General features: G+C 46.0%; 1 protein-coding gene across 1 annotated transcript; it reads right to left on the minus strand.

Annotated features, from left to right (window-relative positions):
* Positions 1–16,207: 16,207 nt before the first annotated feature.
* On the minus strand, positions 16,208–17,313 carry LOC125555622 (cytochrome c oxidase subunit 3). Its single transcript, XM_048718515.2, is given in 3 exon segments — positions 16,208–16,784; positions 16,787–17,035; positions 17,038–17,313. Coding segments are annotated over 3 exon segments (837 nt in total). The 5' UTR covers positions 17,123–17,313; the 3' UTR covers positions 16,208–16,281.
* Between the last annotated feature and the right edge of the window lie 373 nt (positions 17,314–17,686).

Genomic DNA, 17,686 nt, shown 5'->3' on the forward strand with positions numbered 1-17,686 from the left:
TCAGTTCGGCCCATTCGGCTAATTGGTCGGTCAATGAAAGCGGACGCTCGGGAGAATGGAATTGTGTCCAAAACAGCTGGTCCACTTCACGGTCCGTCTGACCCTGGAAGTACTTGGCCGCATCGGCAGCGCTCGCCGCCAAATCCATATACACATCCTCCGAACTCCACAGCCGATCCAGAGAGGCATACCGTGGATCTCCGAACTTCCTCCGCAACATAAAGGATTTCCCAGCTACAATATCTCCGGCTTCCCGCAGCTCCTCCTTCTTCGCCCTCATAGCAGAGCGGATGTCTTTTCTCGTCGCAGCAGCCTTCTCAAGGTCCGATGCCTTCGCTAGGTTTTCCTTTTCAAGAACCCGGCAACGGTCGGCGGTGGCTTTTAATTCTTTGGCCCGTCTTGTCCATCTTATCTCGGCTCTCGCCATGCGCGGCCTTCTCGGTTTTCAACTCTTCGGCCGCCTTCAAAGCAGCCGCATTACTAAACCTCGCTTGTTCCTTGGCTCAGGCAAGTTCTGCCCGCAAGGCTTCAACAGTGGCAGCTCCATCTGCAGTCACAACATATTAAAGATACTGGCATCATGCTGCTCTTACTATGTGGCGTTTACCAGATAATGACACTTACCCTGTGCCTCATCAAGCCTTTGGTTAACAAGCTCGATGTCGGCGTCTGCCGCATCCAACTGCCATTTTAAATGGGCAAACTCGCTAGTCCGTCTAGCCACCGGAGCTTCCATCACCTGCACATAGAGGCGGTATGGCTATTACCTGGGAATATGATCCTCTGTTCGTCGTCGTTTCCGACGACAACCAGAGTCTCAGGGGCTACTATCTACACAGGGCACACCTAGCATGTGCAGGACTATCATACATTATTTTACGTACCTCAAAGCCTGTGAGTAGACTCATAAAAGCTTCATGCAATCCGCTTTCGGCGGACGAGATTCTCTCCATCACCGTATTCATCAGCACACGGTGTTCATCTGAGATGGCCGCTCACCCCACCAACTCCCTCAGAACATCCGTTCGCACACCAGACGGTGTCGGACTCTTTTTTCCGCTCTCTTCGGGAGCCGGACACTGGGAGCTTCGGGGGTCAATGGGATTATCTTCTGGCCTCACCGGACCCGGAGAGGCCCTCCGCGACGACACTTCGGGGTCGCCCGCTTCCGGAGCGGAGGAGTCTGGAGGGGGCGTTTCGCTCTCCATCATCTCTGGAAGAAGATCCCCCGAAGACGAGCTCATTTGGGAGGGGCTAAGACCCGAACTGCAAAGATATATGTGGTGGTTATTTTCTCAGAAGAAAAAGATGGCATACCTGTACTATTAAAGTATTTCGGGTCACTTACAACTCGCTGGAGAATTGATCCCCCCGCGGACTTTGTGCGACAAAAGCACCCCCCGAGGTAGGACCCTCTGTGGGAGACTTCTTCTCCTGTTTGGAAGCTTCGGCTTCTGAATCCTTGGGCGCAGTCCTTTTACTCCTCCGGTCGTCTTCCTTCATGGAGACGCTCGCTCCCTCGGTTAGAATGGGCAGCGTTGGGGGCCCGCGTCCGCCCGTATTATCCTCCCCAGTATCTTCCTTCAAGGGCTCCGGGCAAGGTACGACCTGGAGCATCTTTTCTAATACCGGATTCTCCAAACCCTCAGGGAGGGGGCCGAACACCGAATCAACTTCGCCTTTGTCAGCCAGTCCTGGTCAAAAAGCGAACTCTCATAAATAACTTCATAACAAGTGAGAGATAGTATGTTCGGCCGGAAGATTCCTTACCTGTTCGGCGGCGCGGTTACTGCTCAGGCCCACGTCCTCGGTAATTTCCGGACACTCTACCTGAGGTCCGAAGAATGACTTGTACATCTCCTCGTGCGTCAGGCCGAGGAAATTTTGAATGACACGCGGCCCCTCGGGATTGAACTCCCACAAGCGAAGGGGCCGGCGTTTGCAAGGCTGGATTTGATGAACCAGCATAACTTGTATTACCGCAACCAAACTAAAATCTCCATTGAAGAGATCTCGAATGCGGCTTTGCAGTATAGGCACGTCCTTGGCTGGACCCCAGCTCAGACCTTTGCTGATCCATGACATCAGTTGTGGTGGAGGGCCCGAGCGGAAAACTGGGGCGGCCGCCCACTTGGCACTTCTAGGAGCCGTGATGTAGAACCACTCCTGTTGCCACAATTCAGACACCTCTGGAATGGAACCTTTGGGCCATGGAGCTCCCGTCATCTTGCATATTGAGGCACCTCCACACGCTGCATGTTGCCCCTTGATCATCTTCAGCTTTACTTCAAAGGTCTTGAGCCACAGGCCAAAGTGAGGGGTAACCCGGAGGAAGGCCTCACACACGACAATAAATGTCGTGATATGAAGAAAGGAGTCCGGAGCTAGATCATGGAAATCTAGCCCGTAATAAAACATCAAACCCCTGACGAAAGGATCCAGAGCAAGGCCTAGACCTCGGAGGAAGTGGGAGACGAACACGATGTTCTCGTTGGGTTCGGGGGAGGGGATGACTTGCCCTCGGGCGGGCAGCCGATGCACAACCTCGGCGGTCAGATATCTGGCCTCCCTCAACTTTTTGATGTCTTCTTCCGTGACGGAGGAAGGCACCCATCGGCCTTGAAGGCTAGATCCGGACATGATTGAAGGTTCGGAGCACCTGACCTGAACCTTGGGTGTTTGAGCTTAAGGTGGGGAAAGGATTCAATTGAGCACGGGAGGGAAAAATGTAAGAGCCTTGTCCCTTTATAAAGAGGGTGAATATCAAGCGTCCTCTCCGTGGCCGTTTGGACTTGCCTATAGTCTAGGAGTCCTAGAAGCGGTTGGGTTACCCACGCCCGTATTGATGAGAATCCCGGAATAAGGGGACACGATCTCTGCTTTAACAAGACGTGCCAAGGAAACCACCTCGCATGACGCGCTGAGGTGGGATGATAAAACAATTCGAATAAAGGCTTGGCCGTGGTGCGATGTCGCACTACGGAATACGCCAGCGGATTAGATCTGTGTAAATATTATTCTCTCTATGGCCATATGTGGAAACTTATTTTGTAGAGTCGGACACTATCTTTGTGTTCAGAATCTTCTATGAAGTACTTGGAGGAGGAACCCGCCTTGCAATGCCGAAGACAATCTGCATGCCGGACTCGTCGTCATTGAAGCCTGGTTCAGGGGCTACTGAGGGAGTCCTGGATTAGGGGGTGTCCGGATGGCCGGACTATACCTTCAGCCGGACTCCTGGACTATGAAGATACAAGATTGAAGACTTCGTCCCGTGTCCGGAAGGGACTTTCCTTGGCGTGGAAGGCAAGCTTGGTGATACGGATATGTAGATCTCCTACCATTGTAACCGACTTTGTGTAACCCTGACCCTCTCCGGTGTCTATATAAGCCGGAGGGTTTTAGCCCGTAGGACAACATACAAAACAACAATCATACCATAGGCTAGCTTCTAGGGTTTAGCCTCTTCGATCTCGCGGTAGATCTACTCTTGTACTACCCATATCATCAATATTAAGCAAGCAGGACGTAGGGTTTTACCTCCATCAAGAGGGCCCGAACCTGGGTAAAACTTCGTGTCCCTTGCCTCCTGTTACCATCCGACCTAGACGCACAGTTTGACACCGACAGTAACCATAGAAGCATGTTTACTAATAAGTTTAAGTTCACCTTTAACATTAGCCATATAATCACCCAAGTGTTCAAGCATATTTGAATTGTATTTCAATTGTCTACCAAAATAAGCATTAAAGTCTTCTTGCTTAGCCATAAATTTATCAAACTCATCTAAGCATGGGCTAGCTAATTTAGTAAATGGGATTTCAGCTTTATCATATCTATACAGAGAATTTACCTTTACTACCTGTGTCGGGTTATCAAGACCATGAGTTTCTTCAATAGGTAAAGGATTAAGATTATATGTTTCTTCAACAGGCGGTAAATTAAGACCATGTATTTCTTCAATAGGAGGTAAATTCTTAACATCTTCAGCTTTAATACCTTTTTCTTTCATAGATTTCTTTGCCTCTTGCATATCTTCAGGACTGAGAAATAGAATGCCCCTCTTCTTCGGAGTTGGTTTAGGAATAGGCTCAGGAATTGGCTCCGGAGGTGTCCAATTATTTTCATTTGTCAATATATTATTCAATAGAATTTCAGCTTCATCCGGTGTTCTTTCCCTGAAAATAGAACCAGCACAACTATCCAGGTAACCTCTGGAGGCATCGGTTAGTCCATTGTAAAAGATATCAAGTATTTCATTTTTCTTAAGAGGATGATCAGACAAGGCATTAAGTAATTGGAGAAGCCTCCCCCGAGCTTGTGGGAGACTCTCTTCTTCAATTTGCACAAAATTATATATATCCCTTAAAGCAGCTTGTTTCTTATGAGCATGGAAATATTTAGCAGAGAAGTAATAAATCATATCATGGGGAATACGCACACAACCAGGATCAAGAGAATTAAACCATATCTTAGCATCACCCTTTAATGAGAACGGAAGTATTTTAAGGCTATAAAAGTAACGAGTTCTCTCATCTTAAGTGAACATGGTGGCTATATCATTCAATTTAGTAAGATGTGCCACAACAGTTTCAGATTCATAACCATGAAAAGGATCAGATTCAACCAAAGTAATTATATCTGGATCAACAGAGAATTCATAATCCTTATCAGTAACAAAGATAGGTGAAGTAGCAAAAGCAGGGTCAGGTTTCATTTTAGCATTTAGAGATTGCTTACTCCATTTAGCTAATAACCTTTTGAGTTCATTTATATTTTTGCAAGCTAAAATAGCTAAAGAAGCTTCTTGATCAAAAACATAACCCTTAGGAATAACAAGTGATTCTTCATCATCACTTTCATCAGTATCATCAGATTCAATATTTTCAATCTCTCTAGCCCTAGCAAGTTGTTCATCAAGAAAATCACTAAGTGGCACTGTAGTATCAGGCATAGAGGTAGTTTCATCATAAGTATCATGCATAGCAGAAGTGGCATCATCAATAACATGCGACATATCAGAACGAATAGCAGAAGCAGGTGTAGGTGTCGCAAGCTTACTCATAACAGAAGGTGAATCAAGTGCAGAGCTAGATGGTAGTTCCTTACCTCCCCTCGTAGTTGAGGGATAGGTCTTGGTTTTTGGATCTCTCAAGTTCTTCATAATGATAAGCAGATATATATCCCAAGTGACTCAAAGAATAGAGCTATGCTCCCCGGCAACAACGCCAGAAAATAGTCTTGATAACCCACAAGTATAGGGGATCGCAACAGTTTTCGAGGGTAAAGTATTCAACCCAAATTTATTGATTCGACACAAGGGGAGCCAAAGAATACTCTCAAGTATTAGCAGCTGAGTTGTCAATTCAACCACACTTTGAAACTTAATATCTGCAGCAAAGTATTTAGTAGCAAAGTAATATGATAGTAGTGATAACGGTAACAAAAGGTAACGGTAGTAAAAGCAATGTTTTTGGTATTTTGTAGTGATGATAGCAATAGCAACGGGAAAGTAAATAAGCGAAGAACAATATATGGAAAGCTCGTAGGCAATGGATTAGTGATGGAGAATTATGTCGGATGTCGCTCATCATGTAACAGTCATAACCTAGGGTGACACAGAACTAGCTCCAGTTCATTGATATAATATAGGCATGTATTCCGAACATAGTCATACGTGCTTATGGAAAAGAACTTGCATGACATCTTTTGTCCTACCCTCCCATGGCAGTGGGGTCCTTACGGAAACTAAGGGATATTAAGGTCTCCTTTTAATAGAGAACCGGAACAAAGCATTAACACATAGTGAATACATGAACTCCTCAAACTACGGTCATCACCGGTAAGTATCCCGATTATTGTCACTTCAGGGTTAATGGATCATAACACATAATAGGTGACTATAGACTTGCAAGATAGGATCAAGAACACTCATATATTGATGAAAACATAATAGGTTCAGATCTGAAACCATGGCACTCGGGCCCTAGTGACAAGCATTAAGCATAGCAAAGTCATAGCAACATCAATTTCAGAACATAGTGGATACTAGGGATCAAACCCTAACAAAACTAACTCGATTACATGATAGATCTCATCCAACCCATCACCATCCAGCAAGCCTATGATGGAATTACTCACGCACGACGGTGAGCATCATGAAATTGGTGATGGAGGATGGTTGATGATGACGATGGCGACGGATTCCCCTCTCCGGAGCCCCGAACGGACTCCAGATCAACCCTCCCAAGAGGTTTTAGGGCTTGGCGGCGGCTCCGTATCGTAAGACGCGATGATTTCTTCTCTCTGATTTTTTTCTCCCCGAAACACAATATATGGAGTTGGAGTTGGAGTCGGAGAGGCAACAGGGGGCCCACGAGGTAGGGGGCGCGCCCCCCACCCTCGTGGGCAGGTGGTGGGCCCCCTGGCCTTCATCTTTTGCAGGTATTTTTCATATTTTCTGAAAAGTTGCTCCGTGAAGTTTCAGGTCATTCCGAGAACGTTTGCTCCTGCACATAAATAACACCATGGTAATTCTGCTGAAAACAACGTCAGTCCGGGTTAGTTCCATTCAAATCATGCAAGTTAGAGTCCAAAACAAGGGCAAAAGTGTTTGGAAAAGTAGATACGTTGAAGACGTATCACGCCCCTGCGGTACTACTGCAGGGCAGGGTTCAACTAGGCTGGGAAAACGCACGGACTAAATAAATTTTGTCCGTGACTACTTCCACTAAGTTTGGGACGTGCGAAAATCTGGCATGGTACTACCGCTCGCAGGGAGCAGTACTACCGCGGTGCCCTGTGGTACTACCGCAAGCCAGGGCGGTACTACCGCATGCCACAGAACCTATTGCACTTGGAGGCCTTCATCTCACAGCGACAAGGAGGAACGGATGGTGCTCCAAAGAAGCGAAGGAAAGGTGGTGCAAAGGAACAGATGTGTACATGTTGATTCCACCCTAACCTTTCCGAAGCGGACCCCCTCTTAATAATACGGCTTTCCTACGACTCAAATCCACCGAAAAGAAACGTAGAAAACCGTCGTCTTCGATAAGCTCCGAGGGGCACCGAATCGTCTTGTGCCTGGACATGAGATATCTGAAATGCTCAATGCACACGATTAGTCCGCAAATGCACTGTCATCAATCACCAAAACCACATAGGGAGAAATATGCCCTTACAATGTGTGAATACATAAACAAACACCGTGTCCCTAGTGAGCCTCTACTAGACTAGCTCGTTGATCAAAGATGGTTAAGGTTTCCTAACCATTGACATGAGTTGTCATTTGATAACAGGATCACATCATTAGGAGAATGATGTGATGGACAACACCCATCTGTTAGCTTATCATAATGATCGTTCAGTTTTATTTCTATTGCTTTCTTCATGTCAAATACATATTCCTTCGACTATGAGATTATGCAACTCTCGGATACCGGAGAATGCCTTGTGTGCTATCAAACATCACAATGTAACTAGGTGATTATAATCATGCTCTACAGGAGTCTCCGAAGGTGTTTGTTGAGTTGGCATAGATTGAGATTAGGATTTGTCACTCTGAGTATCGGAGAGGTATCTATGGGACCTCTCGGTAATACACATCATAAGCTTGCAAGCAAATGACTAAGGAGTTAGTCATGAGGTGATGTATTATGGAACGAGTAAACAGACTTGCCGGTAACGAGATTGAACTAGGTATAAAGATACTGATGATCGAATCTCGGGCAAGTAACATACCGATGGACAAAGGGAATTACGTACGTTGTCATAACGGTTCGACCGATAAAGATCTTCGTAGAATATGTAGGAGCCAATGTGGGCATCCAGGTTTCGCTATTGGTTATTGATCGGAGAGGTGTCTCGGTCATGTATACATAGTTCTCGAACTCGTAGGGTCCGCACAATAACGTTCGATGACGATATGGTATTATATGAGTTATGTGATTTGGTGACCAAATGTTGTTCGGAGTCCCGAATAATATCATGGACATGACGAGGAGTCTCGAAATGGTCGAGAGGTAAATATTGATATATAGGACGATAGTATTCGGACACCGGAAGTGTTTCGGGGGGTACCGGGTACTTATCGGGTCATCGAAAGGGGTTCCGGGCACCCCCGACAAAAGATATGGGCCTTATGGGCCAAGAGGGGAAACGTACCAGCCACAAGGGGCTGGTGCGCCCCCCATATGGGCCGGCCTAAGGAGGAGAAGGAAAGGGGAGAAGAGAAAGGAAAGTGTGGATTAGGATTCCCACTTCATTCCCTCTCCCCCCTATTTCCTTCCCCCTTGGGGAAACATGGCAAGGGGGCAAGGCAGGGCCCCTAGGGGGCCCGAGACCAGCCCAAGGGCGCGCCCTAGCCTCTCCCCTCCCCTCCCACCTATATATATGTGGGAGGGGGGCGCCTAGCACACACCGGATCAATTGTTAGCCGTGTGCGGCGCCCCCGTCCACGGTTTACACCCTGGTCATATTTCCGTAGTGCTTAGGAAAAGCCATGCGGAGATCACTTCACCGTCACCACGCCGTCGTGCTGACGTAATGTTACACCCTCGATGCGACTATATCTCCCACATGTCGAGGCACGACTTAGAGGCATAATCGCATTGAAGGCATATGTCGCAAGTTAGGCAATCTTCACAACATCCCATGTAATATAGATAATAAAAGGGGAGAAAACATAGTTGGCTTACACTCGCCACGTCAATCAAGTACATAAATAACATTACATCATCCAAACACTCATGGCCCGACTACGGCGCCAAAATAAAAGATAACCCAACATGCGACACGGTCCCGATCACCCCCAACTGGGCACCACTACTGATCATCAGGAAAGGAAACATAGTAACGTTGGGAGTCTTCGTCGAACTCCCACTTGAGCTCGAGCGCGTCACCTGGAGCGGAATCATCAGGCCCTGCATCTAGTGTAATAGTAATCTATGAGCCACAGGGACTCAGCAATCTCGCACCCTCGCGATCAAGACTATTTAAGCTTTTAGGTAAGGCAAGGTAAATATATGAGGAGCTGCAGCAAGCGACTAGCAAATATGGTGGCTATCCTGTTCGCAAAAGAGAGCGAGAAGAGGAGGCAAAGCGCAAGCGAGAAACTAGAGAACAACCTGCGCAAGCATTACTCCAACACCGTGTCCACTTCCCGGACTCCGCCGAGAAGAGGCCATCACGGCAACACACTCAGTTGATTCATTTTAATTAAATTAAGGTTCAAGTTATCTACAACCGGACATTAACAAATTCCCATCTGCCCATAACCGCGGGCACGGCTTTCGAAAGTTCAAATCCCTGCAGGGGAGTCCCAACTTAGCCCATGACAAGCTCTCACGATCAACGAAGGAATAGACCTCCTCCCAAGATGTTCCGATCAGACTCGGTATCTCGGTTCTTCAAGACACTTCGACAGGTTAAAACAAGACCAGCAACACCGCCCGAATGTGCCGGCAAATCCCGATAGGAGCTGCACATATCTCGTTCTCAGGGCACACTCAGATAGGTCAAGCTACGAGTAAAACCAACCCTCGAGTTTCCCCGAGGTGGCCTCGCAGGCTGCCTGGTTCGGACCAACACTCAGAGGAGCACTGGCCCGGGGGGGTTTAAAATAAGATGATCCTCGGGCTCCGGAAACCCAAGGGAAAAGAGGCTAGGTGGCAAATGGTAAAACCAAGGTTGGGCATTGCTGGAAAAGCTTTAATCAAGGCGAACTATCAAGGGGTTCCCATTATAACCCAACCGCGTAAGGAACGCAAAAATCCGGGAACATAACACCGATATGACGGAAACTAGGGCAGCAAGAGTGGAACAAAACACTAGGCGAGAGGCCGAGCCTTCCACCCTTTACCAAGTATATAGATGCATTAAGATAACATGGCAATATAATGATATCCCAACAAGTAAATAAATGTTCCAACAAGGAACAACCTTCAATCTTCACCTGCAACTAGCAACGCTATAAGAGGGGCTGAGCAAAGCGGTAACATAGCCAATCAATGGTTTGCTAGGACATGGTGGGTTATAGGTTTGACATGGCAATTTGGGAGGCTAGAAAGCAAGTGGTAGGCATCGTAGCATTGGCATAGCAAAAGAGCGAGCAATCTAGCAAAGCAAAAATAGTAGTGATTTCGAGGGTATGATCATCTTGCCTGCATAGTTGTCAGAGTTGACTGGATCCTTGAAAGCAAACTCAACGGGCTCCTCGTTAGCGAACTCGTCTCTCGGCTCTACTCAAACAAGACAAACAAGCAACAAGGACACAATCAACCACGTGCAAACTCAAGCAACATGATGCAAAGATGGTATGCTATGCGGGATGCAATATGCAAGATTGACAAGGAACGCATGATCCTGGCCTCAACTTGGGAATCCAAGTGCGCCACTGGAAAGATGAGATGATATCGCTTGAAAACGATATAAAGAATGCCGGAATCGGAGTTACGGTTTGGAAATGGCAAGCGATTCAAATATGACACCGGTCTGCGATTTACAGCAAGTAGCCATCTAAATGCAAAGAGATGAACATGCTACAGCACCCAAACATGACAACAAAATACATGGCAGGGATGCATTCAAGATGCTTAACAAAAGTATAGCACTGAGCTACGGCCAATTCATCCATTAACAGGTTCAAACAAGCATGGCAAAAATGCATATGGCAAACAGATCTCAGACTTAGTGAAATTAACACTTGTTTGGAATTTCAGATCAGGTAGCACTCTTCGGAGCAACAAAACTACATGCTACAGGACCTGAACCTGGCAAAGTAAAGCATGCCATGGAGCTACTCAAAGAGCTTAACAAAAGTCCCTTAGTGACCTTGAGCCAAAAGGGATCAGAAAATACAATTGCAAGCATGTGAACATGGCAAGAACATAATCAGTTCTCAAACTTAGTGAAAACTGGAGCATGCTGAAAACAGATATCAAGTAGGCATGTTTACGAGCTCGGTGCACTCACTACGGAGCAAGTCATGATAATCTAAGCATACACCCATCAAGAATACACAAAATGCAAGCTAGACATGGCAAGAAAAAAGGCATAGCAAGCACGGATCAACTACAACGTCATCGGCAAAATCTCTAACAAGTAGACAATCTGCCCAGATTCACAAAGTAGCAAAAGTAGAGCTCGATTGACTCAAGCTAGGGTGCTCCATAATTGCAAACAAAGGCATGGATGGATAGAGCACTACCATATTAACAAAACATCCTTACTGATCATCCTCAAAAGAGGCACGGATCACTAGGAAACAACATGAACATATGGCCATATGAGATAAACAGCTCAAGGACTTAGTGGAAATGCTAAGTCCCTGAAATCAGCTTTACCAAGTGTCTCACTTTGCAAGCTTGTGCTAGTCACCACACACATCACAAAAATACATGGGTTGCACCTCTGGAAAGAAGACAAAACCCTAAACAAAACATATTTAGAACTCATGGGCATATCATGCACACAATAATCATGGCAAAAATGACAAATATCTAAATGGAGTAGCAGATCTGGCAATTATCTCAAGTAGCCCTCTTCTAACAGCATTTCGGGCATCAAGATGAACTCAAATGAAAATGATGCAATGGAATGAAATGATGTACTCTCTGAGATGAACATTTTGATATGCTATATGCCAAAAACGGAGTTAAGGATGCGGAGATACGACACAATGAACAGGAGCATATGGACTAGGGTTTCGGGCAAAAAGTCAACCCGAGACAAATCCGGATCTGAGATCTGCACGCTTTTCAAGGTTTGCCGGAAATGGGGGGTGGTCGCCGGAGTTGAGGAGCTTGCCGGCGCGAGGAGGCGAGGCGGTGGTCGGAGGAGGTCGCCGGACGGCGGCGGGGCGGTGAGCACCGGGCGGCGGGGCGGCGAGCACCGGGCGGCGGGGCGGCGATGACCGGCGATGGCGGCACGGTGGCGCCGGGCGGAGGCGGGTGGAGGCGGCGGCGCGCTCCGGCCGGGTGGGGTCGGGCGGCGCCTCGGGCGCAAGGAGGCGGGGCGAGGGAGCGGGCCGCGGGGGCCGGCTCCGGGCTCCCGGGCCGTGCGGCGGCGGGGACAGGCGATGTGGGCGCGACGCCACGTGGTGCGCGCGGGTTGGCGGCGGCGGAAGCGTCCGGCCCGGACGGACGTGTCCGGCCGGCGTGGAGACGATTTTTTTAGGGTTTTGGACGAGGGGGATCCGGATTTTTCGAGGAAGACCTATTTATAGGCATAGAGGGAGCTAGGAGAGTCCAAATGAGGTGTGGTTTTTGGCCACGCGATCGTGATCGAACGATCTAGATGATGGAGAAGGATTAGGTGGGTTTCGGGCCAAATTGGAGGGGTGTTGGGCTGCAACACACACGAGGCCTTTTCGGTCCCTCGGTTAACCGTTAGAGTATCAAACGAAGTCCAAATGGTACGAAACTTGACAGGCGGCCTACCGGTAGTAAACCAAGGCCGCTTGGCAAGTCTCGGTCCAATCCGGAAATGTTAAATCCCCACACACGAAAGAAAGGTAGAAATGACCACCGGAGGAGAACGAAGCGCCGGAATGCAAAACGGACAACGGGAAAAATGCTCGAATGCATGAGATGAACATGTATGCAAATGCAATGCACATGATGACATGATATGAGATGCATGACAACGACAACAACACACGGAGACAAAGACCCGAACCCGAGAAAGTAAAATAACTTAACGCCGGAAACGGCAAGAGTTGGAGTACAAATTGGGAAAGTCATATCTGGGGTGTTACACGTAACTCAACTACTACCTCGACGTCTTGCTGGATCAAGAAGGCAAGGAACGTCACTGAGCTGAACGTGTGCAGAACGCGGAGGTGCCATGCGTTCGGTACTTGATCGGCTGAAGCATGAAGAAGTTCGACTACATCAACCGCGTTGTGAAAAGCTTCCGCTTACGGTCTACAAGGGTACGTAGACACACTCTCCCCCTCGTTGCTATGCATCTCCATGGATAGATCATTGCGTGTGCATAGAATTTTTTTTTTGTTTTCCATGCAATGTTTCCCAACAGATTTCATGCCCCTCTAGACCGTATTCTGAACATAGTATCATCTGAAATTCCATACTTTATTGAATAAATAGCAAAGTATTGATCTAAAAAAGACATGTTTTGAGATTTTGAATAGCCACATAAATCATCCACCCTAGAGAAAGAATGTAGTAAAATATGTTAACCTTCGAAGTGTTCCATCTTTTTTTCTGAAAACTGTTCGACTGTTGTGGCGGAAGTTGTGAAAGGTATAGTGGATATTTCTAAGCAGGTGCCCGATCTAGAGTATTTGGGGCTACTGGTTCCCAATGGGAGAATGCACAAAGGGAGGTTTGAATATTTGCCGACAAGTTTGAGTAAGAGGCTTCTTGACTGGAGTGAGCAGTCTATGTCTTCTGGTATAACAAGGAAATTTTGATGACTTAACTCGAATGATGTGACAATATTGGCGGAGAGTGAAGAAAGGAACGAAGAAGATGACATGGCTCAACTGGGACACAATGATGCTTCCCAAGTCCAAAGGTGGCATGCATTTAATGTGGCACTTCTTGATAAACAAGCTTGGTGTCTAATTGATGCCACACAAAATTAGTGTGCGCATATACTAGAAAAATATATTATCCAGATGGTAATCTTTTGGATATAATGTTGACTGAGAATTCATCTGTAGTGTGAAAAGGTATTGAATATGGTCTTGAGCTCCTAAAAAGGGTGTAATATGAAGGGTTGGGATTTGGGAACGGTGCTTCAATCAAAACATGGAGGGATGCATGGATTCCATGAGCCCCTCTTTCAGACCAATTACACCAAAATGCAATTGTGGACTTAATTATGTAGCTGGTTTTCTTAATGAGCATGGTGCATGGGATTTTCAATTGTTGAGTGAGCACTTCTGGTCAATGGATATTCATGAAATACTTAAGATTTGAACTTTTCCTAGTCAGTTCCAAAATTTTGTTGTGTGGCAGCTGGAATGTAGTGGACAACTTTTTGTCTGTAGTGCTTACCAGCTTGCCATGGCCGAGCATGATGAGGAGTTTACGGGAGGTGTGTCGGGTCTTCATCTCGATGGTGACAAAAAGCTATGGAGCTTGATATGGCGAGTTGTGGTTTCGTATAAGATGAAAATTATGGCATGGAAAAGCATGTACTGGGGCGTTGGCAACTTCAAAGGGTAAAAAAACTCGTCGCCTATAGACTACTGCTAGCTGTTTCTTGTGTGGTGTCGAGGAAGAAACAACAATTACATGCGTTGGTTACATGCAAATCAAGAGAACATATGAAGAACCGTCTTCTCTCCCTCCTTAGGAAAAGGAGATCTAGGTAGAGGAGGTAGAAAATAATAGATATCGTCTATTCTATTAACTAGTCATCAAAAAGCAACCTATATCGAGGTCAAGTTTGATAGGGTGAAGTGGACTATTAGATCCCCGGCTTACCATTAGAAAGAAAGCTTAGCCGCCGACGTCAATGTGTTAAGCACATAGGATATATTCGGCGAAAGTCAGTAAGAAGTAGAGTGAATTCTGAAACTCCAGCATTTAGGCCCGGATAGAATGGGTCCTCAAGCTTAGAATCATTTGGCCTAACCTTTAAGAAAAGTCAGCATCTTTTCATCCGGGTCGTACTAAAGGCAGGTAGACCGAACACACAGCACCTGTCCCAATGACTGGTACACTGACGGTGGCTTATTGGTTCCTTCCTCTCTTCCATCCTAAAGTCTTACTTTCCTTGATGCCTTAGTTTACTTGATGCCTGATTCATTCCTCCCTATATTCAATCTCTCGTGCCATATTCTTTTTCAGGTTTGACATTACTTCCCTTTCCTATCTTTTTTACTTTTCTCAAGGACGTAAGATTCTTCAAAATCCCTTTCGCAGATCCCTTTGATTCCAGGTTCAGATCCATCTATCTCTTCTCTCCCTTTCTTTGAACCTTTGTTATTCCTTCACAAATAGGACAGGCATGTTTCCCTAGATGAGGGATACTCATCATTATTATGAATAGGTTACTCTATCAAAAACATTCTATCCAATTCCCGGAGTCATTCACTATCATAGTCAGTCTCACCTTCTCTTAGTTGAGGGATACTAACATCGCCATCTACACTGAGGAATATCTGGGATTTCTCAGGGTTCACGAGCATGCCCCCGCCACCACGTTCGATCACGGGAATAAATCCACTTAGATTTATGTGCCTTAAGATGTCTAGAATTTGTGGACGGTCAAGATGATATGGGTCATGCTGTGTTGAAGCTAGAAGGACATTGGTGTCCCATCTTGTATAAAGAACACCTTCATACCGGTGTAGGACCTCCCTATCGAATTGATGTTGGAAAAAGAGATGTAGGAGCACGTCACTCAATTCACCTATCAATGGTATACAATTAGAATGAGGAATTTGGAGGTTAGTGTCGGCATTATATATCGGGAGAGATATAAATTCCTTTAAGATGTGGGAAATCACTCCCAGATTGTGTGGACACTTTAATGTATTCCATAGACGTTCCGTAGAAACATACCGGATATTGTGACTCAAATCCACACAGACTATTTTATCTACACCACTTTGACCATCCCAGAACCTCTCGTGGAAACCCAACATGTCATTATAATGAGTTAATCTAGGCTGAAGATTGTTTCTTATCACTAGAAACTCCCACATTAAGATATTCGCTAATGCTTTCAAAAGTAGTACATCTGCTGAAAGGGATGGGGCAGCCATACAAGGCCAATCACCAGCATTGATGAGTGGGCGCCTGGCACAACAATACCCAAGCTCATCTTGCCTTTCAAGAGTGAAATGTTCTTGCAAAGTCAGACCACCCCTACCATATTTATAGGTTTTGTATACCAATTTGGGATGAAATGAAGAATAACCTTCGTGTATATGCGACACCATGGTATCGATTGATGCGGGTAAGACGCCCCGCTCTCTCCACATATCATTCGAATTATAGAGTCTCATGACCTCATTAATCAATTGAAGTTTCCTAAAACCACCATTATGAAATCTCATAAGAAAAGTGATGTTAAGATTACTTCCGGATCCAATTCCATCCATTTTTGTTGAGGCAATTCTGACTTGTTCATCGGGAAGTGATCTAGCTCCTGAGATATATGACATTCTTTATCCTTATCTTTTCCTGGTCTTCACGGCTCGAATCTACAATCTACACCTCTCCAAACACAATATCTTGAGTACCCGGAGAAGTTCTCTTTGTCTTCGAGCTTTTATTCCTCAATCCACTTATTCGTTCCCTTCTTTCATATACCTCCCCACCAATAGATAGAGACAAATGGGAATAACTGAACCACGTCTACAAAATGCCAGTACCATAAAGCTGCTTCAAAGCCAACATGATGCTTCTTGGTCAGATGACCAAGATATTGGCGAATACCACGTACGATCAAGAAAAGAGTACCTATAATCACATGAAAACCATGAAAGCCAGTTGCTAAGAAAAAGGTAGAACCATAAATACTATCCGAAATAGTGGAGGGTGCTTGGTAATATTCCATTCCTTGAAAGCCAGTGGATACTAGAGCCAGTGAAACGGTTGCTACTAAAGCGTAAAGTGCTCGTTTTTCCTTCCCCGCGAGTATAGCATGATGAGCCCAAGTTACGACAGCTCCGGATGAAGGGAGAATAGGGGTATTAAGAAGAGGGATTTCCCAAGGATCTAAAACCCCAATCCCTTTTGGGGGCCAAATACCTCCGATCTCTACCGTAGGTGCCAAAGAAGAATGAGAAGAAGCCCAAAAAAAGCAAAAAGGAACATAACCTCCGAGACTATGAAGAGAATAGAACCATATCAAGGTCCTAATTGTACAGCTTTTGTATGATGCCCTTCCAACGTGGATTCACGTAGAACATCCCGCCACCATACGAACATGGTATAAAGGAGAAATATTAGGCCCAAACTGAGAAGTGTTGCACCCCCTTGAAATGAGTGCATGTACATCACACCTCCTACGGTGGTTGCCAAAGCTCCGAGTGAACCCGAAATAGGCCATGGACTGGATCTACCAAATGATAAGAATGCCTCTGAGATTCAATCATAAACCACTTTGCCCCGGTTGTATGTAAACCCCCCTTCACCCCCATCCCCTAAAGTGGTAAAGAAGGAGGCTCTTTTTTGTCTCATTAGGACAAACAAATAGGAAGGGATAGTTCTTTCATTGCATTGATAGAAGTGAGACTATCAAAAGATCTCTCTATTATTTAGAGAAAAGAGTTGGCGTGGGTTCTACCAACGAAACGAAGAAGTTTTTGATTGGATAAACAGCGTATAATGATAGACACTTCTATAAGGCACAACACGAAACTTGCATGTCCGTTGACACCGAAAGAGAAACTCGTCGACATGGGTATTGATTGCCTGCTATGCACTCTTGACAGCTTTTCATATGTGACGCCGAACATGGTCATCTTGTTGGTTTGGCGCACTTGGCAGCTGAGGAATGATATGGCACATGGGGATGAGGTTCCTCCGGTGATGTCCTATGTTGACTTCTTATGGAGCGTAGAATCTCGACTTAGGAGATTATGAGGGGAAGATGTCAATGATGATTGATACGATGTGGCCGAGGCCGTTACTATCCCCAACACTCGTATGCCCGCGCCGCTGGCTAATTGGGCGACACTTTGAGTTGATGTGTCTTTTTTCTT

The sequence above is a fragment of the Triticum urartu genome, chromosome 5A (genome assembly GCF_056163025.1).
Source record: "Triticum urartu cultivar PI428250 chromosome 5A, HENAU_Tu73, whole genome shotgun sequence".
Classification (NCBI taxonomy): Eukaryota; Viridiplantae; Streptophyta; class Magnoliopsida; order Poales; family Poaceae; genus Triticum; species Triticum urartu.